Here is a 20,553-nt window from a genome sequence, read left to right as displayed (position 1 = left end):
CCAATCAGAAGTGGAGATGTGAAATGCATGCAAACACGTGTAACAGAAGACTGGGGGAAGAAGCCTATGCAGTCTAATGCAAATAGTGCAGTTTATTCAAGTTTGTGCAGTTTAGTTGCTAATTATGTACAAATCATTCATTATAAAGTGTTACATTATGCTGTCCCTGCAATCTTTTCTTACAAAATTTTTTTTGGGCATTTAGTTTATATGTATAATTATAAAGGCTTCTGGACCCAGGAATCCTTTTTGTTACCTTTTACATTTTTTTGAATGGTTTAATGTATAGTGTGAAGACATGCCCTGCTAACAGTTCAACATGTGTTTGGGTAATTCTTCATGGTGACAAGTTCTGTCCCACTAATTTGCAACAGTTGAAATACACTTCATACAGTGTTTGCATATGTGCATTTTGTAATTTGTGCACTGTTAAAAAATAAAATAAATAAATACATATTTAATTGAGTTTGAGAGATTTCATGTGTAACAAAATCTGAATGTTCCCACAATACATCAGGGTAATTGCAACATTAAATTTTTTTACACACATAGAGTGGTTATATTGTGAATAAAGATTTTAACATTGAATTTAATTGTTTTTATTATATTGTAAGGAAAAGTTAACTCTCTGTGGTGTCAATGGATGTCACCCCTTAAATAAAAAGGGGAATTCTGTGAATTCTGTTCTGGACTACTTTTTTTCTGTGTAAGGTTAACTTGCAGATTTGACATTTTAATCTATATTTTCATAAACATAGTCTTCTTAATATTTCCAAAATGTCCCCTGATCTTGACTCTATCATGATGACAGTCCCCATTTTAGGAAAATATTGGTGGAAATAGTGGTCACACAGTGCTTATAAATATATAGGCTACTATAACATTTACTAACAATAAACAATCGTTCTGATTTATTCATCTTAGTTAATGTTAATTTCATACTGTACATTTTAATTAATTGTTTTTAATTAAAAGTTGTAGGCTATTTAACATGAATGCACTTACTTATAAACTAGCATGAACAAACAATGAACAATATTTTACTAACATTAATAAAGATTAACAAATGCTCTAAATTGCTCATTGATAGTTCGTGTTAGCTAATGCATAATGTTAACAAATGAGACCTTAATGTAAAGTTTTGCCAGAATAACAAATTCTGCCACTTGTTTATTGCCACTCCAATTAACGAATGACCCGTTTAATGAACTGAATCTTTGTTCACTGGGCAGTAATGGTGGAAATGTTCAATAGGTTTTTTTTATTTATTTTATCTGCGCATAATATCCTCTACTTGTATCCAACACTCGAACGCGTGCGCGCACTCCCTCCCTCCTCCCAGATGACGGGAGCGCGCATTTGCTTTGACTCACTCAAGATGGCAACTGGAGCAGAACACGGCTTGAAAAAGATAGTTTGGCAAAGTAAGTTCATTGAGAGCAACAGTTGATTTTCTTTCCAACGTCTTGCATGCAGAGTGCAACACTTCATCATTTAACGTTAACTTATACGAGTTCAGCTCAGAGGAAGAGCTGTCAGAAGTTTGAAAAGATACATTTAACGTTAGTGTGCTGGGTTTGCTCAGAGGAGTTACAGCCGCCTCATGAAGCTGTTTATGTGTTTGTTTTGGTGTTTAATAAGAAAAAAGTGCGATATGGGGTGTGTCCCGTTTGTTTGTCTTGGTAAATGTCTTATATGTGTCGTTGGGTCACTGTTTCCGTTAGCTGCTCTGCTAATGTTAGCCTGTCCGGTTTAGCTCACTTTGGCAATTCAACTGCAGGAGTTGTCTGATTTTAACGGAGAACGGGGTTATAACGTTAGTTGTGGGCTCTGTATGTTGTCATGACTTTGGATGACGCGGAGTGTTGGATGATGTCACTCCTGCGCCCTTGTGTTACATTCTGTGAACTTTATCAGTGACTTCCGGTCTGCTGTGTTGTGACATTTGAGTTATTCCATGAAAGGAGAGCCATGTGTGTCCATAACATTTGATTAAGACTAGCCGTGACACGCACAACGTCATTTTACCTTGTTAAATGTATAGATTCTGATGTGCACGTGTTTTTAAAGTATTTTAAGGGGGTATATGCACTTTGACGTGTATATATAGCAGTGGTTCTGAACCAGGGCCCTTTAGAGAGACCCAGTAGATCAAAATGTGGAGAAAAAAAACATTAACAGATCAAGATCTGCATGTAAATTGACATATTAATCATATTCACCTTTCACTCATACGATTTCACAGACTGATTTTTCACTACTTCAAATAAAATAAAAGTAAGATAATATTAATAAATCTAAAGAGAGGAAGTGGAATCATGTTTTTTTTTAAAAGAGAAGCTCAGTTCAGAAGTTGGTAAAAATAAATAAAACATCTCTTGTACTTTTACTTTCATTTAACATATTCATTTTTTTTATTTTTTTTTTATTTATTTTTTTTGTATCTACATACGACTGTATGTCTTTGCTCTCAAGCAGAACAAACTCAAAATAGGAAATAAAGTTTCTTGGAATTTTTTCTTGATTTTCAGTTCCATGGTGCATCAGCAAAACCGATTCACCGCTTTAACTAATATATTGATTTATCTGACGTCACAGGAATCAAGGACACCATCATTGCCGACTGCAGAAAGTCAGAAATATGGAAGGTCAGTTTGAATGCGTTTAGATTCCATCCATCCATCCATCCATCCATCCATCCATCCATCCATCCATCCATCCATCCATCCATCCATCCATCCATCCATCCATCCATCCATCCATCCATCCATCCATCCATCCATCCATCCATCCATCCATCCATCCATCCATCTTAATAATATTTTAGTACATTTTGAAAGTAACATTAATTGAGGTTAATAAATGCTTTTTTTTATTGTTAGTTTATGTTAACAAATGGAACCTTATTTTAAAGAAGGTTGAACTATGTTTTAAGGTGACACTCTTACAGATCGTGTTACAAATAAGAAAGTACTGAGTGATATCAATTAACAGCACATACTTGTACATGTAACGTGTCAGAAGTGTACTGTAAAATAAAGTGTTACCGCATAAGTATAATTACTGAATGGTTGTTTTAATAAAGGGCACCTTGATTTGAAAGTGGAATTGAAACCGGAATTTTTTTAATACGTGAAGGGATGGTCCACGCAAAAAATTCAAAACTCTGTCATAATTTATATTGTTTCAAACCTGTATGCATTTCTTTCTCATGCAGAACACAAAAGAATATATTTTGAAGAATGTTGGTAACCAAACCTTTTCGGTTCCCATTGACTTCTATTGTATGGACAAAAAATATATAATGGAAGTCAATGGGAACCGAAACTCTTTGCTTGCCAGGATTCTTCAAAATGTCGTCTTTTGTAAAAGAAAGAAAGTCACACAGGTTTGGAACAGCATAAGAGAGAGTTTATGACGACGTAGTTTTCATTTTTGGCTAAAGTATCCCTTCAACGATTCCTGTTCTGTAATTGTGATTGATGTCAAATCTGTCTCACAGATCCTCATACTGGACCAGTTTACCACCCGCCTCCTCTCCTCCTGCTGCAAAATGTCCGATCTCATGTCAGAGGGCATCACAAGTAAGTGAGGGAAAGAGGTTTTGCTCCCGGGTTCAGTTGAACATCCTTTGTGTTAGACAGAAATCCAGCTCTCTTGTGGATCCAGTGCTTGAACTTCTTTGTGTAGTGAGAGTCGGACACTCTTCCTTCCTGTGTTTTCCAGAAGGGAAGCTTTCTCGTTTCCTCTTAATCGAGAAAAAGAATGAACTGGATGGGGAATTATTGTCATAATGTGTTACCTTTTGTTTGTTCACAGTTGTGGAGGACATTTACAAAAACAGAGAACCGGTTCCAGAGATGAAGGCCATCTACTTCATGACCCCCACTGCCAAGGTCAGAGTTCAGGAGACACTATATGGACAAATGTATTGGGACACCTGATCATTACACCAACAGGGACTGTAATGATGTCGCACTCTAGGGTGTTTTCACATATAGTTTGTTTTAAAAGAACCAAACCCAGTTCACACTTGTATTTCGGTTCAGTTGGTCTGGACCAAAAATATAATTTTTTTGTCCTGGTCCGCTTAGTGTTCACTTTGCCGTTTTAACACCGAACCTAAAGACATATAGATATGTTCACAACCTGATTGGTCGGCTTTGATTGCATATATTTAGTGGCGGAACTTACCGAACATTCAAAACAATGCTGTGGTCTGGGATAAATGCGCTCGTTGTATGAGTGTAGCTACATATGATGGTGTTTTGACCAGCTGAGAACTCTTGAAGAGCTAGGAGTCAAAACAGCGCCAGGAATTGTCACACAAATGAAAATCTGCTGTGAGGAGACCTGGTTCTGATGCCTGTACTGAACTGTGATGGGCAACATCACGACTATGATGAGAAAAACAGGTTTGCTTGAGCATTCAGTCCTTTTTAGGGTCGCATCTTGTGACATCACGTCCCGTTTTGCTGAAGCATTAAGACTTCCCTTCACTGGAAGTAAGAGGCCTAGACCAACCCCTGAACAACAGCCCCACACCAGTATCCCTCCTCCACCAAACTACAGTTGGCACAATACAGTCAGGCTGGTAACGTTCTTCTGGCATCCGCCAAACCCAAAGTCACTCATCAGACTGTCAAACAGAGACGCATGATTCGTTACTTCACAGAACATGTTTCCACTGCTCCAGAGTCCAGTGGCAGCGTGCTTTACTCCACTTCCCACACTTGTAGTCGGCGATGTGAGGCTTGCATGCAGATGCTCGGCCATGGAAACCCATTTCGTGAAGCTCCCGCCTCACAGTTTTTGTGCAGATATTAATGCCAGTGGAAGTTTCACTCTTCAGCTATGAGATCAGCAGAGCTTTGGTGACTGTTACGCATGTGCCTCAGCCCTCTGTGACCCCGCTTTGTGACTTAACGTTCTTTTTCACTTGTTGTTGCTGTTCCTAAATGCTTCCACTTTCCAGTAAATCCACTTAAAGTTGACCAAAGAATAGCAAGGATGAAATTCCACAAATGGACTTTATTGCAAGGGTGGCATCCTATCACAGTACCACACTTGAATTCACTGAGCAAATGTTTGTAAATGCAGACTGCATGGCTAGGTGCTCGATTTTGTCCCAATACTTTTGTCCATATAGTGTACATAATAAGCCTTACTTTATTGTGATGATCTGTTTGTGACCTGGATGTTTTTATATTTACAGTGTGTTGATGCATTTATTAATGACTTCAAACTGAAACCCAAATACAGAGCTGCCTATGTCTTCTTCACTGACTGTGAGTTCACTGCCTCAACTCTGTTTTGATTGAAAACAAATCCAATAGATTGTGTTATTTTAAAAAACAGTGACATTTTTATTACTATTATATTGAAATGACCCCAGACTGCCCTGATGAGCTCTTCGACAAGATGAAGAAGAACTGTGCCAAACACATTAAAGTGTGTAAAGAGATCAACATCTCGTTTCTGCCACTGGAAGCACAAGTGAGTTTATCTGTGTTCTGCAAATTCATGTAGCCTGGTCTGGCAGAGTGTTTTACTGTGTATGACTGTGTTTTATGGGTCACCTGTGCAGGTGTTCACCTGTGATAACCCAGAGGCCTTCAAGAGCATCTACAGTCCGAACAGTCAGGACAGAGCTCAGACGCTGGAGATGATCGCTGATCAGATCGTAACTCTCTGCGCCACGCTGGACGAGTACCCTGGAGTCAGATTCAAGAGGTACAGACACTCTTATTCACTTCACATGTGCTCACATTACACCTGATGCTTGAATGGACTTCGAATCATTGAATTCTGTCCTGTGCAGAGATTCAGCTCTCGGATATGGAAAGCAGTTGGCTGAACTTGTGGATGATAAACTGGCGCGATATTACGAGTTGGACGACAACTCGAAAATAAAGGTGAGAGTGTTTACAACAACCAAAACACATCAGCTTATCTGATTGGTGCGGTTGGATGTACAGCTTTATAAATAAAAATATCGTTTTCTTGAGATACACAATACTCTTCAAAAGTTAAGGTAATATATTTATGAGTAAATTTAATACTTTTATTTAGCAAGGATGCATTAAATTAATCAAAAGTGACAGTAAAATTAATTAGGGCTTGGTGGCGGTTAAATATTGTGGTGGTGATATAGTTTCTATCGTTAGAGATTTTAGTTTACTACCTTAGTTAACATGAACTAAGAATGAACAATGCTTCAGTATTTATTAAGCTTAGTTAATATTAGTTTCAGCATTTACTGATTCATTATTAAAATCAAAGGATGTATCTGTTAACATTAGTTAATGCTGTGAACTAACATGAACAACTGGATTTTTATTAACAAACACTAACAGACATTAATAAATACTGTAACAAATGTGTTGCTCATTGTTAGTTCATATACATTAACTAATGTTATTTAATTAATCTTATTATAACGTGTTACCGATTTTGCTATATCATTTATATAGCGGTATGTAAATATATCAGCGTAGTGCAGAACTAGTTATTGACGTGTATGAATGAGGAAAATAAAGAGCAGTATGTACATGATGTTAAAAAGAGTTAAGCGCAATAAGCTGTGAAAAAGAACTCAAAGCGGTGCTTGCGCTGACTGACACACAGCTGGAACGCGAGCATGTGATCGCAAATTCAGTTCTTTTTCACGGCCTATTACGCCAAATGGTCAAATACATTAACAATTGTCAAAATGGCCACCGCGTGGAGTATTCACTGAAACACAGTCAGTTGTGTCTGAAGTGAAAACCGCATGTGTATCAGCGTATTAGATCTGTGCATTCGCCTTAAAGTGACAGTAGATAAATGTTTTCCTGGAGAAAAAAAATTGAATTAATAATTTGCTTATTTGTTCTTAATTTTAATACCCAAAATAACTATATTATGATTTATCGTTATCATAAACAAAAAAATGATCACATCGTGAGATATGATTGGTCAAATCACCCACCCCCATTTATAATGTAACAAAAGTTTCCCATTTCAAATAAATGCTGTTCTTTTGAACTTTCTATTCATCAAAGAATCTTGAAGAAATGTATTACGGTTTCCACAAAAATAATCAAAAGCACAACTGTTTTCAACATTAATAATAATAATAAGAAGAAATGTTTCTTGAGCAGCAAATCAGCATCACAAATCTTTTCACAAAATGTGATTAAGTAAAAGTCTTTCTAAGTAAATCCCAAATGTTTCAACAAGAAGTAAAGTAATGGATAATACATGGTAATAAATGTTTAGTAAAAAAGTGCCGTGTTCAATGCCACATTTAGAATTTTGAATAAGATAATTTCCTCATTACTCCCGGAGACTTGTTTCTGGTCTTGGATTTTATTCTGATGTCATCTTGTAAGTGACATGTCTGCCAGCACAAACCATCAGAACTTTTCTTTCATATTCAGGCAAAAACGCCGTCTCAGCTTCTGATCGTTGATCGTGCGCTGGACCCTGTCAGCCCCATTCTTCACGAGCTCACCTACCAGGCCATGGCTTATGACCTCATACCTATGAAGGACAACAGCTATGAGTATGTCACCTCAGCCAAATCACTTCTATTTAACACTGAAAAGAGCCTGAAATTATTACTGTAATCATTCCTGAGGATCAGTGTGAAATCAGAGTCTCTATTTACTTTAAAACACATCCCAGTTCTTATTATGCTCCTGCTGTGTATCAGTGTTTTTCTGTGTGTTTATTACTCTTAGGTATAAAACAAAGGATGGCTCCAAGAAAGAAGCTTTACTGAATGAAGAGGATGAATTATGGGTCAAATTACGTCACATGCACATTGCTGAGGTCACTGGGTGAGTAGAAATACTTCAAATGAACCAGCAGACTCTGCCGAGGCCATGAAAACACATTGGTTACAATGGTCAGATATTATTTAACTTCACTGTGTGTGTCAGTACTTCTCTAGAGTTAATAAAATACACTACTGTTCCAAATAAGTCTGCATTTATTTAATCAAAAATACAGTAAAAGCAGTAATATTGTGAAATATTATTACAAATTAAAATAGCAGTTTTCTTTGTGAATATATTGTAAAATGTGATTTATTGATGTGATGTTAAAGCTGAATTTTCAGCATCATTACACCGCTTCAGTGTCACATGACCTTTTAGAAATCATCAGAATCATCAAAAAAGTTGTGCTGCTTCATATTTTTCAGGATTCTTTTATGAACAGAAAGTTCAAAAGAGCAGCGTTTATTTTAAATTGAAATCTTGTGACAATCTAGAAGTCTTGTCACTTTTAACGCATCCTCACTGAATAAAAGTATTCATTTCCTTTAAGAAAAGAATCTTCCTGACCCCAAAAACAGTAGTGTATATTTATACATTTCTCTCAACTCTGTCCTCCTTTGAGCTTGTTTGCAGTGCATTATGGGATTGCTTCATCCACATAAGACACATGCAGTGTGGCCCTGTTATATGCCAATTTACCATCATAAACATCCGCAGCAATGTAACCAGTGCCTATGTGTTTGTTCCGAAGGCAAATCCCCAAACTGGTTAAGGACATGTCTGCCGGCAGAAATGAGAAGCAGTCGGCTGATGGGAAGGTACAGTATATTTTTACAGTTAATAACAGCTCAGAACAATAACAGTAGTCTCCAGTTACAGATTCCCTCATACGAGTGTGTCATAGATGCCCCCTGTCATTGGCAGATCACAATTGGAGCGCTGTCGCAGCTCATGAAGAAGATGCCAGCCTTTCGTAAGCAGGTTACTCAGGTAATCGAGATGCCTCACATGCCCTGAAAGAGTGTGCTATCACATGACACCTGGGGCCTATACGTTCAACAGGCTGCCTAAAATACTGTAGAAACCCACTGAGTGACTCAATTGCCGGTGTGTGTTTCCCGTCTCTTTCAGAAAACGGTCCACGTAAGTTTAGCCGAGGATCTGATGAGCCATTATCAGAAATATGTGGAAAAACTCTGCAAAGCAGAACAGGTAGAGCATGGTGATCGCTTGAGGGAAAGGGTGCCCTCTTCTGGGCAGAGTGTGTATGTTCATGCCTCTGGTTTGTGGTTTGTGTGTAGGATCTGGCTGTAGGTGCAGATGCTGAAGGACAGAAGGTCAAGGACCCCATGAGGACGTTACTTCCTGTGCTGTTAAACCAGTATGACACCACTGACAAGATCCGGGCCGTCCTTCTCTACATCTTCAGCCTCAACGGTGGATGTTTCTCTTTTCCTGTCATGTAGAGATTAGGAAACATCTGATATGTTTTCCTGCTGGATGTGTACAGCTGAATATACGTGTGTTTGTGTGTCATGGTCAGGTACGACAGAGGAGAACCTGAATAAACTCATCCAGAATGTGAAAATCGAGCATGAAACCGGGTATATCCTTAACTGGAAACATCTGGGAGTTCCCGTTGTCTCCACAGTGAGTCCGCGGATGCTTTTTTCTCCTCTGGCACTGCTTCTTTTCCAACTTCCTCAGACTAATGACTTATTTGGTTGTGATATGTTTTGAATTGCAGTTTTGTAGCTTGAAACATTTAGGAATAGGGAAGTGAGAGTATGCTGTGTGCTTTTACAATACCAGTCTTTCAGTATCAATACCTGTGATATTTCATGACACTTACAGCCAATTTCCATACTGAAATATTATTAGGATTGGTATACTGTAATATGCTATTGAATCGACTTGGTAGTGAAGTCTGATGGGGTGTGTGACATACAAGTCCTGCTTTACAAGTTTTTTATTTTGGCTGATTTAGTTTTTCACCTTCATCTCTCTTCATAACAGTCAAGCATGTTCTCATCTCGTAAACAATCACGGAGAGACCGGTCAGACCAGGAGACTTACAACGTGTCTCGCTGGACACCCGTCATCAAAGATGTAATGGAGGTGAGTGACTCTAACACTGTGTCCTAACCTGACGCGATAAAATGCATCTTTTCCATGTTAATCAAAGTTTTTGTCCTGATCTGGAACAACAACATACATGTGTGACAACGATAATCTCAGGTACAGATTATATGCTTTATTTAATGTTAAATTAATTTATTAAACTCACAATTAATCAGTTAGCAATAAGAAGTGATATTGTATTTGCGCGGATGAGGCGCTGGTGCGATCACTTGGGTTCCTTATGTAAGACCAAACAACTTAAAATACTCCATTAGATAAGAGTAAGACTTCATTCAAAACATTTAAAGGGTCTATTTTTACTTGCGTACCTTTTAAAATAACATCAAAACATCATACTATTGTAAAATAAAGAAAACAAACAAAATGCGCTTGCCGTCTCTGTCTCTGAACTCCCGCACGTCACAAAAATGAACCAAATCGAGATAAACCTTGAAGTGTCCACATTTAAGTGTCTAAGTTTTGCTTATTTGACATTAAATGCAATATATAAGTCACTTTGGAATATAAATCGTACCTCGTTTCGGATTATACAAATTTGACAGAAAATATGGTATAGCAAATGATTTATCTAACCCCCTGCTATTGGATGAGTACCCCACTTTGAAAACCCTTGGATTAATATATATCTGTATTATATAATACATAGATTAATATATATAATATATTGTTTACTGAACCTGAGCTAACATGAACTAACAATGAGCAGTTACAACATTTAACAAATTAAAACACTATAACAAATGTATTGCTCATTGTTAGTTAATGCACTAACTAACATTAGCTAATGGGACCTTGTTGTAAACTGTTTCCTTATTTGTGTGACGAGTTCGAAATTACACAGATGTAATGTAACCATAATGTATATACTGGAAATACAAACATGTATGTTTGCAAGACATAAAAGTGGATGTACAAGAACAACACTGATTTTCATCATCCATGCAACCGTATCCCAAAAGGGCAAGTGTCCCGAAGCGCTCTCGCCGCCAGCAGGCCATCCTTATTCTCGAGCCCTGATATATAATACAGCAGGATATGAGCTTACACTTGTGGTGTATCATGTAAATAAGACCAATGCACATTTGTTCATGGCTAAGGGCACTGACATTATATCCTAGATTTTGACCTTAAGATCAAATGTCAGGCTTCCAGAAATCACAAATATACACTTATTTCCTTGTCATCTATAAATAGTACTTTAACATCTGTGAAAACCATTAGATTTCTAGTTGATTTCAGAGAAAAGAAACACTAAATTGCGCAAGTTTTATGCATTAGCAGTAGCGGGCTGTGCATTTCACAGCTAGGCCTTCAGTGGTGTCCTACCAGAATTAATCCACCTCTTGATACCATCATTATGACTCCACGGCTATAGAAACCATCATTATACAGAAAGGCAGTGTAACAGGGCGTTGCATCACAGACGGGTGTCTCAGGCAGCAAGAATGCCATTATTAAAGCAAGAAACCCAATTAACACAATTCAACCAGTCTCCTTTCACTGCGCCACACATCATCTCTAGCAGAAGCATCAATGTTAACCTTATAAACTGACAGAAATACATTCCACCCCAGGTTTTCCCGTTATTTTTGTAGTACCTTTTGAGTTCTCCGGAGAATACGGTTTTCCTGGGGATTTGAAATTAGAGCCTGACACTGAAGGCCCACCACTGTGCATCAGTAAGAAGAGCAAATAAACACTACTGTTATATTTTGGTTTTGTCAACTAAATCTGTGTGTGTGTGTGTGTGTGTGTGTGTGTGTGTGTGTGTGTGTGTGTGTGTGTGTGTGTGTGTGTGTGTGTGTGTGTGTGTGTGTGTGTGTGTGTGTGTGTGTGTGTGTGTGTGTGTGTGTGTGTGTGTGTGTGTGTGTGTGTGTGTGTGTGTGTGTGTGTGTGGTAGGATGCAGTGGAGAACAAACTGGAGGTTAAAGACTGGCCGTTCCAGTCTGAGTGTCCGTCTGCGTGGAACGGCTCGCGTGCCGTGAGGTAGAGCCAGACACTTTCATTCACAGTTCCCTCAAGTCTATTACATAGCGAATTAATGACTGTATCGTTTACTTTAAGATACACACTTAAGCTGGGTTCAGACTACAGGAGTTTATAAACCTCTACCGACTGTGAAATCTGGTTGCATCACGCACATAAGGAGAATCTTCATACATTTTCTTCTTTCAAATCTCAAACCTGCACACACTACAAGATATGAAAGTCATGGCGCATCACACACTACAATATATAGATTATCATGCCAGATGTAGCACCTCACGTGATGTCACGGGGAAGCGGATGTAAACAAAATGTATACTGTCTCTTAGCAACTTCCTGTAGATATGAGGAGACCTTATAAAGGCAGTCGTGTTATTGCCACATTTTGTCCAGCTCCACCTCCGTTGTCCACCGGACCCGTGCAGCTGCTGGTTGTTTCGGCATTTCAAAAGTTCTGTCACTTTCGTCTCCTTCTAGACTTGTCTCTCATTGGCTATTGTGGAAGTACTGACGTAATCATGCCGATTTAAATCCTAAATATCAAACATGTTTGATATTGTCGGGGGCGGCCCCAGTGTGTCCGCGAGCAGATCGGGAGATTTAAGATTTGATCTGTAAACGCCTCACATTAGCAGATAATCTGGGCCGAACATCGGAGCCGACCGATGCCCCTGGACACGTTCTTTTTCCTCACAAAATGGTCTAAAACTCCTGTAGTCTGAGCCTGGCTTTAAAGCCATATTCTAGGTTCAGTATCTTGGCATATTTTAATTCTCCATCATTAGAAGAAAGAAAAAAATCAATCCAAAAAGTTTCATTTTGAAGTTGTAGTCAATGTCTGTTTCTTCATTCCTCTGGGCTTTCAGAGTGGTGAGGTAAGGCAAGGGTCAACTTTGGGTTGTTGGCTGCTTGTTCTGTGTTCACATGCAGTATTACTCATTTCATACATTCAGGTTCCTTTTTGTTGCCTTGATTCATGTTATTTTTATAAATAACATGGACCACTTAAAATGAAAACTCTTCTCATTCCTGCTGATGATATAATTGCATGATGTCATAGATCATACACTACTGTTCAAATCTTTGGGGTCAGTATGATTTATTTTTGTTTTAAAGAAATTAATACTTTTATTCAGCAAGGATGCGTTGAATTGCAGTGTTGGAGAAGCTCTGAAACTGTAGTTTGACAAGCTGCAAGTTACTCATAAAGTTAAAAGTAGTTAAGATCCAGTCAAGCCACTCTACGAAAAAGTAGTTTTTTCTAGTTACATTGAAGCTAATTTGATTTATTTTTTTACAATGACATTGTATATTACAAATAACTGAAATATTTGGGGTTTAAAACAGTGAAATGCAATACAATTCTGATTTCAAAGAGTATTGTTTTATTTAGTAAACTCTCCATAGATGCACACATTACTCAAATATTAGCCTATATCTCAAACTGACTGTCAAAGTGCAACATTGCTACAGTTGTAACATCAAAGCAAGAAGAAAATATATGCAACTTAAATTGGATACACAGGACTAGTCGAAAATGTACATTAAACTCACAGCACATGCAGTGATGAAGCTCATTTACTGTGAACCCGCTCTGAAACCCGCCACAACCTAGGTCATTAGATCACAGCCTTTGCCTTGTGATAAAGCGCAATAATATTACAATTTTGTTTTCTTTCCGATTGACCGATGCTTTGCCAAAGCAATGGCTCAAAACACAACGCTAGTGTCTTTTAGGTTCATTATAAAGCTGTGGCGGGAAAGTTAAACTATGACGGGTCATCATAAAATCAGAAGTAGACATTTGATAGAGTGCAATTTGATATAGAGTAAAATGGCTATTATTCAAGTTTAAAGTCTTTGATGCAGCGACAACTTGCATAAATTACATACAAAAGTGTGAACTTTACTAATCGATTCATGTGAACTCTCAACTGTACGTCCTTTATATAATCATCAGACGATCTCTTCTCAGTGAACTGTAAAGCCGTAAGATGTGTGATGAAACTATAGATGCTGGTAACGCACTATTTTAGTTTGTGATCTAATCAGAAGATGATGTTTCAGTGCATTTCTGGCTCCTCAAAACTCAAAACGAAATGTAGCTTTTTGGTCACACTACTTGCTGGAAAACTTATTCGCTACTGTTTGTAAAGCAACTGAGCTTCTGTCAAGCTACTGACAAATGTAGTTAAGTTAGTAGTGACTGTAGAGACATTTATATAATATTATGAAAAAATATTTCTATTTCAAATAAATGCGTTTTTTTTTAATTTGTATTCATCAAAATCACAAACGTTGCACAGCTGTTTTCAACTTTGATAATAATCATAAATGTTTTTTGAGCATCAAATCATATCAGAATGATTTCTGAAGGATCATGTGACACTGAAGACTGGAGTAATGATGCTGATAATTCAGCTCTGATCACAGGAATAAATTACTTTATACAATATATTCACATAGAAAATAGCGATTTAATAATATTTCACAATATTGCTGTTTTTACTGTATTGTCGATCAAATAAATGCAGCCTTTGTGAACATTCGTCTTCTCTCAAAAACTATAAAAATCTTCGCGACCCCAAACTTTTGAACAGAACCGTATGCAGAAGGCATTTTCTAATGCATGCAATAAATGTGTGTTTTCTTGCATTGATTGTGTGTGTGTTTTGTGTCAGTGCGCGGCAGAAGCACAAGGGCAGCTCTCCGGATGACCTGAGGAGCGGCTCACGCCTCATCGTCTTTCTTCTGGGTGGAGTCAGTCCCTCAGAGATGCGCTGTGCTTATGAAGTCACACATGCTAATAAATCCTGTGAGGTCATCATTGGTAAGGGTCCACATGAGCGCTCGCGAACAACATCATTCTGTGTTAAACCTGAACGAGGCGGCTTGATGTTTTAAAATCCTGCCTGTGGTTTTGAAACCGAGCCAGATTCAAATAATGGCTTTTTTTTACTGTCCTCAGGCTCGACACACATCCTCACTCCGCGTGATCTGCTGCAGGATATCTTTAATCTGGGCAAACAACCCATGGAGAAATTCACCATTGAGGAGGACAAACCCTGAGCCCTGCCTAATTCTCCCACCAGGACTGAAGGGAACGCATCTCAGCTGCTTCTGTGTCGCCTCCATCAGCATTACTTCTCATTCATTTAAACGCTTTTCACAGGAAAAAACAAACAAACAGGGTGATAAACACATCCTTTCATGTGTAAAACATCACACTCGGTTTAGGCTAAATGTAACGTTAAGTATTCACAACTAACTTCACACACAATGAGATTTGGGTTCGTTGAGGTTTAGGCTTTTCTAAATGGTTGAATAGAGTTTAATACAATAACATGGAAAGGTTAACACTAACACTATTAAGGACTTGTGTAACACCGTATGTGTTTGATAACCCTTTAATACAGTTGAAGCACATTTAAAATAATGCATAAATGACATCAGTGTACTTATGACCAGAGCCTTACAAACGGGTGCCTTATTTACTAGTGCACTGGATGTACACTTCTCTGTGTATTTGTATCTCTCCCACTAACAGTAGTAAACAAACAAAACAAAAAAACCTTGACTGTCAATTTGAAAAGATGTTTTAATGTTTGTCTTTATGTTCTGGAATTAGATTGATTTGTACATATTTATTCTCGCTCGCTCGTGTTTTTGCTTGTATAAAACGTGTATACTCGAGAATGAACAAAGGAGGGATTTAACAGATTTAATGTATACTTGCATTGGACGACTGACATGACATGAATGATGTGGTTCATATTTTCTGTTTGCTTTGTAACATTTAAACAGTGTTTGTGGTCTAATTTCATCTGTACTTCTACATAAAAATACATATATTGTTTCAATAAATGATTTCGTGGATGTTGTCGTTGCCCTCAGGAGCTGTTGATTTGTACACTTTCTAAAGTAACTGCAGGTACGGTGTGGTTGCCATGAGCAGTTTGCTTTTATTGAGGGATTTAACTATACAATTCCTGTTTTGAGTTCATTGAAGTCAAAGACACAAAGGTAAGAAGATAGTCTTCTTTATTTCTGCATTACATAGTGTTCCAGAAGCAGTCTCTGGTTACTGCAGGCTTGTGGTCTCCGCACAATAACTCGATTCTCTCAGAGGACTTGATGCGAGTAAACCAATCTTATCAAATCTGTCCTATTTTGGGACTTTAACTATAAAGAAATGCGTGAAAACATGGATGTGCGTGTTGAGCATCTGAGTGCATGTTGTATAAAGCCTGTACACGTTTACACAGCTCTGTCTGACAGACAACTGACACCTTTATTTGTGGGGACAAAAAGATTACTGTAGAAAATGATACTCTGCCACCTAGAGTATAATTATTTTATTTTGTTGCTACTCATTAATTGAACTAAATTTGAATAAAAATATAGAATAATTAGCCTAATCAGCAAATAACCAAACATATTAAATGATTTGACGAATGCACTTGAGAGCACATACACAAAAAAGATAAGTATGTTATTTTGCCACTAAGATTATTATTAACCAGATGTGCATGCTCTTGCATGTTCTTACATTGGCTATATATATATATATATATATATATATATATATATATATATATATATATATATATATATATATATATATATATATATATATATATATATATATATATTTAAAGAGAAAATATTATATAAATGTATAAATAAAATAATATAATAATAATTTATAATAAATAATTATAATAATAACTTTATAGGCCTATTTAAGTGTCTTTAACTACTATAGGCTACTAACATTTATTTGTTACAGTTTGATATAATGCAGTTATTGTGTACAATCATATTTTTATGTAAGTAGTTAGTAAGTGTGGCCATAAAATACACCCTGCGTCCCAGTGTGCATACTATCCACCCTATCTGCCCTAAATAGTATTGACAATTACTAATGTCACTATTTAGTATGGATAGTATGCACATTGGGACGCAGGCTTAGAGATTTCCAGACATCTTACGCAGGTTTTGTCTTCTTGTCTAGAGGGCGCTAGTGCTCTTACGATGATTACGTGTTTTTGAAGCGACGGAAGAGTTGTTTGTAGTACAGTTCGCATTTATTACACGTCCTGCACAGCACAGCCTGGAGTCAAACTCACAGGTAAAACATAACGCTCTTCATCATACAAAGCTGTATAGGTAACGTATAATGTTTCTCCTGAAACTGCACCCTCGGGTCAGGCAGTGTTTAACGCGTGCTGTGAAGCTTCAGTGATTGTGCATCATGAGCATGACAGATCAATCATCCAGATGTGTGTAGACCTGTGATGACTTTATAGCTCTACATTCATGTGTTATTGCGGGTTAAGCGGTACGAAGTGTGTCTGATGCGATAATTCACATTTCAAATGGCATGGATGGAGCTCTGCATTCAGTCTGTGTTATGGGTGTGTCATTCAGATTCAAGAGGTAACGTTATCGTGTGTTGTTAACAGGCTTTCGCACATGTATTAAACAAATCTCTGACCTTACTGTGTTTTCCTTTTTCTAGATCTTAATCAAGTGGTGAATTATGGTGAGTTGTTCTTCCTTTGAGTGTTATGCCATTTCCTCTACTTTGCCCTAAATATGATCATTCTCATGTGACGAACCCCTAAACATGATCGTTCTCATGTGACGGACCCCTAAATATGTTAATTCTCATGTGACGGACCCCTAAATATGTTAATTCTCATGTGACTGACCCCTAAATATGTTCATTCTCATGTGACAGGCCCCTAAATATGATCGTTCTCATGTGACAGGCCCCTAAATATGTTCATTATCATGTGACTGACCCCTAAATATGATCGTTCTCATGTGACAGGCCCCTAAATATGATCGTTCTCATGTGACAGGCCCCTAAATATGTTCATTCTCATGTGACAGGCCCCTAAATATGTTCATTCTCATGTGACAGGCCCCTAAATATGATCGTTCTCATGTGAAGGACCCCTATATATGTTCATTCTCATGTGACTGACCCCTAAATATGTTCATTCTCATGTGACAGGCCCCTAAATATGATCGTTCTCATGTGACAGGCCCCTAAATATGACCATTTTCATATAACGGACCCCTAAATATGATCGTTCTCATGTGAAGGACCCCTAAATATGATCGTTCTCATGTGAAGGACCCCTATATATGTTCATTCTCATGTGACTGACCCCTAAATATGACAATTTTCATGTGACAGGCCCCTAAATATGATAATTTTCATGTGACTGACCCCTAAATATGACAATTTTCATGTGACAGGCCCCTAAATATGATAATTTTCATGTGACGGACCTCTAAACATGATCGTTCTCGGGACAGGCCCCTAAATATGTTCATTCTCATGTGACGGACCCCTAAATATGATCGCTCTCATTATGATCACATCAGATGATCAGATTTAATATAAAACTCAAATTATACTGTGTAAAAATGAACGGTATAAATATGCATAAAATCCTTAGTTTCTATTGCGTTATTTAATTTTACTTTTTGTTCTATTCACTGTGGTACGGTAGCAAATAAATCTATGCCGTTAGATGTGTTTAAATAATTGTATTTATTTTTCTTAGTAAAGTTCTTATTTTATGCAAGCTTGTTTTTGCCAAAGAATAGAACAATTGAAAAGATAATTGTGACTATTTTTCTCACAATTCTGACTTTTTTTTTTTTTTTTTTTTACAATTGTAAGAAAAAAGTCAAAATTGCTAGATAAAAAGTTGCAAATACGTGGAAGCTTCAAAATTATTCATTTATTTATAAAAAAAAATAAATAAATCCCCCTTGTAAAGTTTCCCATGGACCCTTGGCACTTGTAAAGCCCTGCGTCACACACCTGTGTGTGTGTGTGTGTGTGTGTGTGTGTGTGTGTGTGTGTGTGTGTGTGTGTGTGTGTGTGTGTGTGTGTGTGTGTGTGTGTGTGTGTGTGTGTGTGTGTGTGTGTGTGTGTGTGTGTGTGTGTGTGTGTGTGTGTGTGTGTGTGTGTGTGTGTGTGTGTGTGTGTGTGTGTGTTTGTCAGCACGGGCGTGTGAAGATCAAGTCCACAGCGCAGCAGGAGGAGGAGAAGAGGAAAGAGCGGGAGAAGAAGCTGAAGGCGTTTGTGTCGGCTCGCGATGCCGTCCTGAAGAAGGTTTGTTCTGCGGCGTGTGTGTGTGTGTAATGAGTGTGTAGCGTGACAGTGTGTGACGGTTCCTCTGTCTGTGTGTAGAGGAGCGCTGGGGAACAGGACGAGGAGGCTCTACACCTGACTCAGCTGCTCCTGTCCTCAAACCCGGACATCGCCACACTGTGGAACTACAGGAGAGAAGTCCTCCTGCACCTGGAGACGTTACGGTGAGAGGCCATCCTGTTTACTCCAGAAACAAGGGATGAGTTTCTGCGCTGCTATGTTGTGAATGTAGTGTTATGTTGACTTAGGAATCTTTGTAGTCTGTTGAGGTATGCTGCATTTCTTTCATGCTCTCATTTCCTTGAATGTCACTCAGTGTTGGTCAACACCATCAGATTCCACATGTGTGTACTGACATCAAATATTTTTGACGTGTGTTAACAATCTAGTGTTCACTTGTCATCGCATTCAGATAATCTTACAGTGTTGAAAGATGATGGTGTTGCCTAATTACCATATTTGCATGTCACACATATTAAAGATCTGTTTGTTTGTTTGTTTGTTTTTTGGGTGAAAATTAACTAAACATTGTTTGGTTTTTATTGTGTGGTTTTTTTATTTGTGTAGAAATATTTTTCTTTCTAATTATTATCTAGATTTATTTAATAGTTATGTATGTTATGCAAATCACCCACGTATTAAATGCAGAAATCCATTTTGTTTGATGAAAATGTGTTTTTGTACAAAAAACAAAACAAAAACAAATTGGATCCCATCAGCTTTATTTTTCTTTCTGCCCCGGTCTTGTTTAAACTTATTCTGAAATGTTATAATATCTTGCCAATATAATATGATTAGTGACTTTTTTTCTTTACTTTATAATTATAATTAAAACATTTAAATTAAATTATCAAACATTTTTTTATTTAATCTTTATTTTAGAACCTTTCGGTCAACAGTTTGACTTTTTCTTTCTGACCAGGGCTTTTACAAATTGGTTACATTTATTTCTTAATTTTAATAATAATTATAACCATATTTGCATTGGTAAAGCCATTTTGTTTTTCTGCTAAAAAAAATAATATTTTTTTTATTGCTTTTCTACTTAAATGAGGAAAATGTTTGTGTATTAGCATCATGATTCTGTAACAAAATAAAAGCACAATTAAAAAGCTATAAAACTTACCAAAACTACTGTGACCTTATAAAATATTTCTAACTGGTTTATGAAGTATTTCTAAAGGTATTGACACAGTTGTACAAGTTATGTATTTATAAAATAATACAATAAAAAATGATAAATTCATCCTGTCAAGATATAGTAGTAATGTGTATTATAAGTTGTATACATTAACATTATGTTTGTCTCCGCCTCCTCTAGCGAGACGGACGAGGTGCAGAAGCTGTACGAGTCTGAGCTGCTGTTCATCGAGGCCTGTCTGAAAGTGAACCCCAAGTCTTACGGCTGCTGGCACCACCGCACCTGGGTGAACACGCGCCTGCCCCGGCCCGACTGGACGCGGGAGCTTGGCCTCTGCGACCGCT

At 37.5% G+C, this 20,553-nt stretch overlaps 2 protein-coding genes across 3 annotated transcripts in view; both read left to right on the top strand.

Annotated features, from left to right (window-relative positions):
- Window positions 1-1,316: 1,316 nt before the first annotated feature.
- On the top strand, window positions 1,317-15,767 carry stxbp3 (syntaxin binding protein 3). Its single transcript, XM_082144409.1, has 19 exons — window positions 1,317-1,424; window positions 2,599-2,648; window positions 3,503-3,584; window positions 3,820-3,896; window positions 5,216-5,288; window positions 5,396-5,496; window positions 5,588-5,733; window positions 5,822-5,915; window positions 7,422-7,546; window positions 7,725-7,823; window positions 8,515-8,581; window positions 8,688-8,753; window positions 8,895-8,975; window positions 9,065-9,200; window positions 9,307-9,413; window positions 9,780-9,881; window positions 11,806-11,891; window positions 14,573-14,721; window positions 14,860-15,767. Exons 1-19 carry the CDS (start codon window positions 1,343-1,345, stop codon window positions 14,958-14,960), a joined length of 1,824 nt encoding a protein of 607 aa, XP_082000535.1. The 5' UTR covers window positions 1,317-1,342; the 3' UTR covers window positions 14,961-15,767.
- Window positions 15,768-16,912: 1,145 nt separating this feature from the next.
- Window positions 16,913-20,553, top strand: part of rabggta (Rab geranylgeranyltransferase subunit alpha) — a 16,634-nt gene continuing 12,993 nt past the window's right edge. The window contains exons 1-5 of one of the 2 annotated variants that reach the window (XM_082145134.1): window positions 16,913-17,022; window positions 17,413-17,436; window positions 18,919-19,029; window positions 19,108-19,232; window positions 20,390-20,553. The exon at window positions 20,390-20,553 is cut by the window's right edge and continues 24 nt beyond it. In XM_082145134.1, the coding sequence (XP_082001260.1) occupies window positions 17,434-17,436; window positions 18,919-19,029; window positions 19,108-19,232; window positions 20,390-20,553 (403 nt within the window). In that variant the 5' untranslated portion in view covers window positions 16,913-17,022; window positions 17,413-17,433. Of the gene's footprint in view, window positions 17,023-17,074; window positions 17,331-17,412; window positions 17,437-18,918; window positions 19,030-19,107; window positions 19,233-20,389 lie in introns of those variants that run through there. The other variant, XM_082145135.1, reaches the window with a different exon arrangement.

The sequence above is a fragment of the Leuciscus leuciscus genome (assembly GCF_965113295.1).
Source record: "Leuciscus leuciscus genome assembly, chromosome: 18".
NCBI classification, from domain to species: Eukaryota; Metazoa; Chordata; class Actinopteri; order Cypriniformes; family Leuciscidae; genus Leuciscus; species Leuciscus leuciscus.
This window is presented reverse-complemented; position numbering and strand designations above follow the sequence as displayed.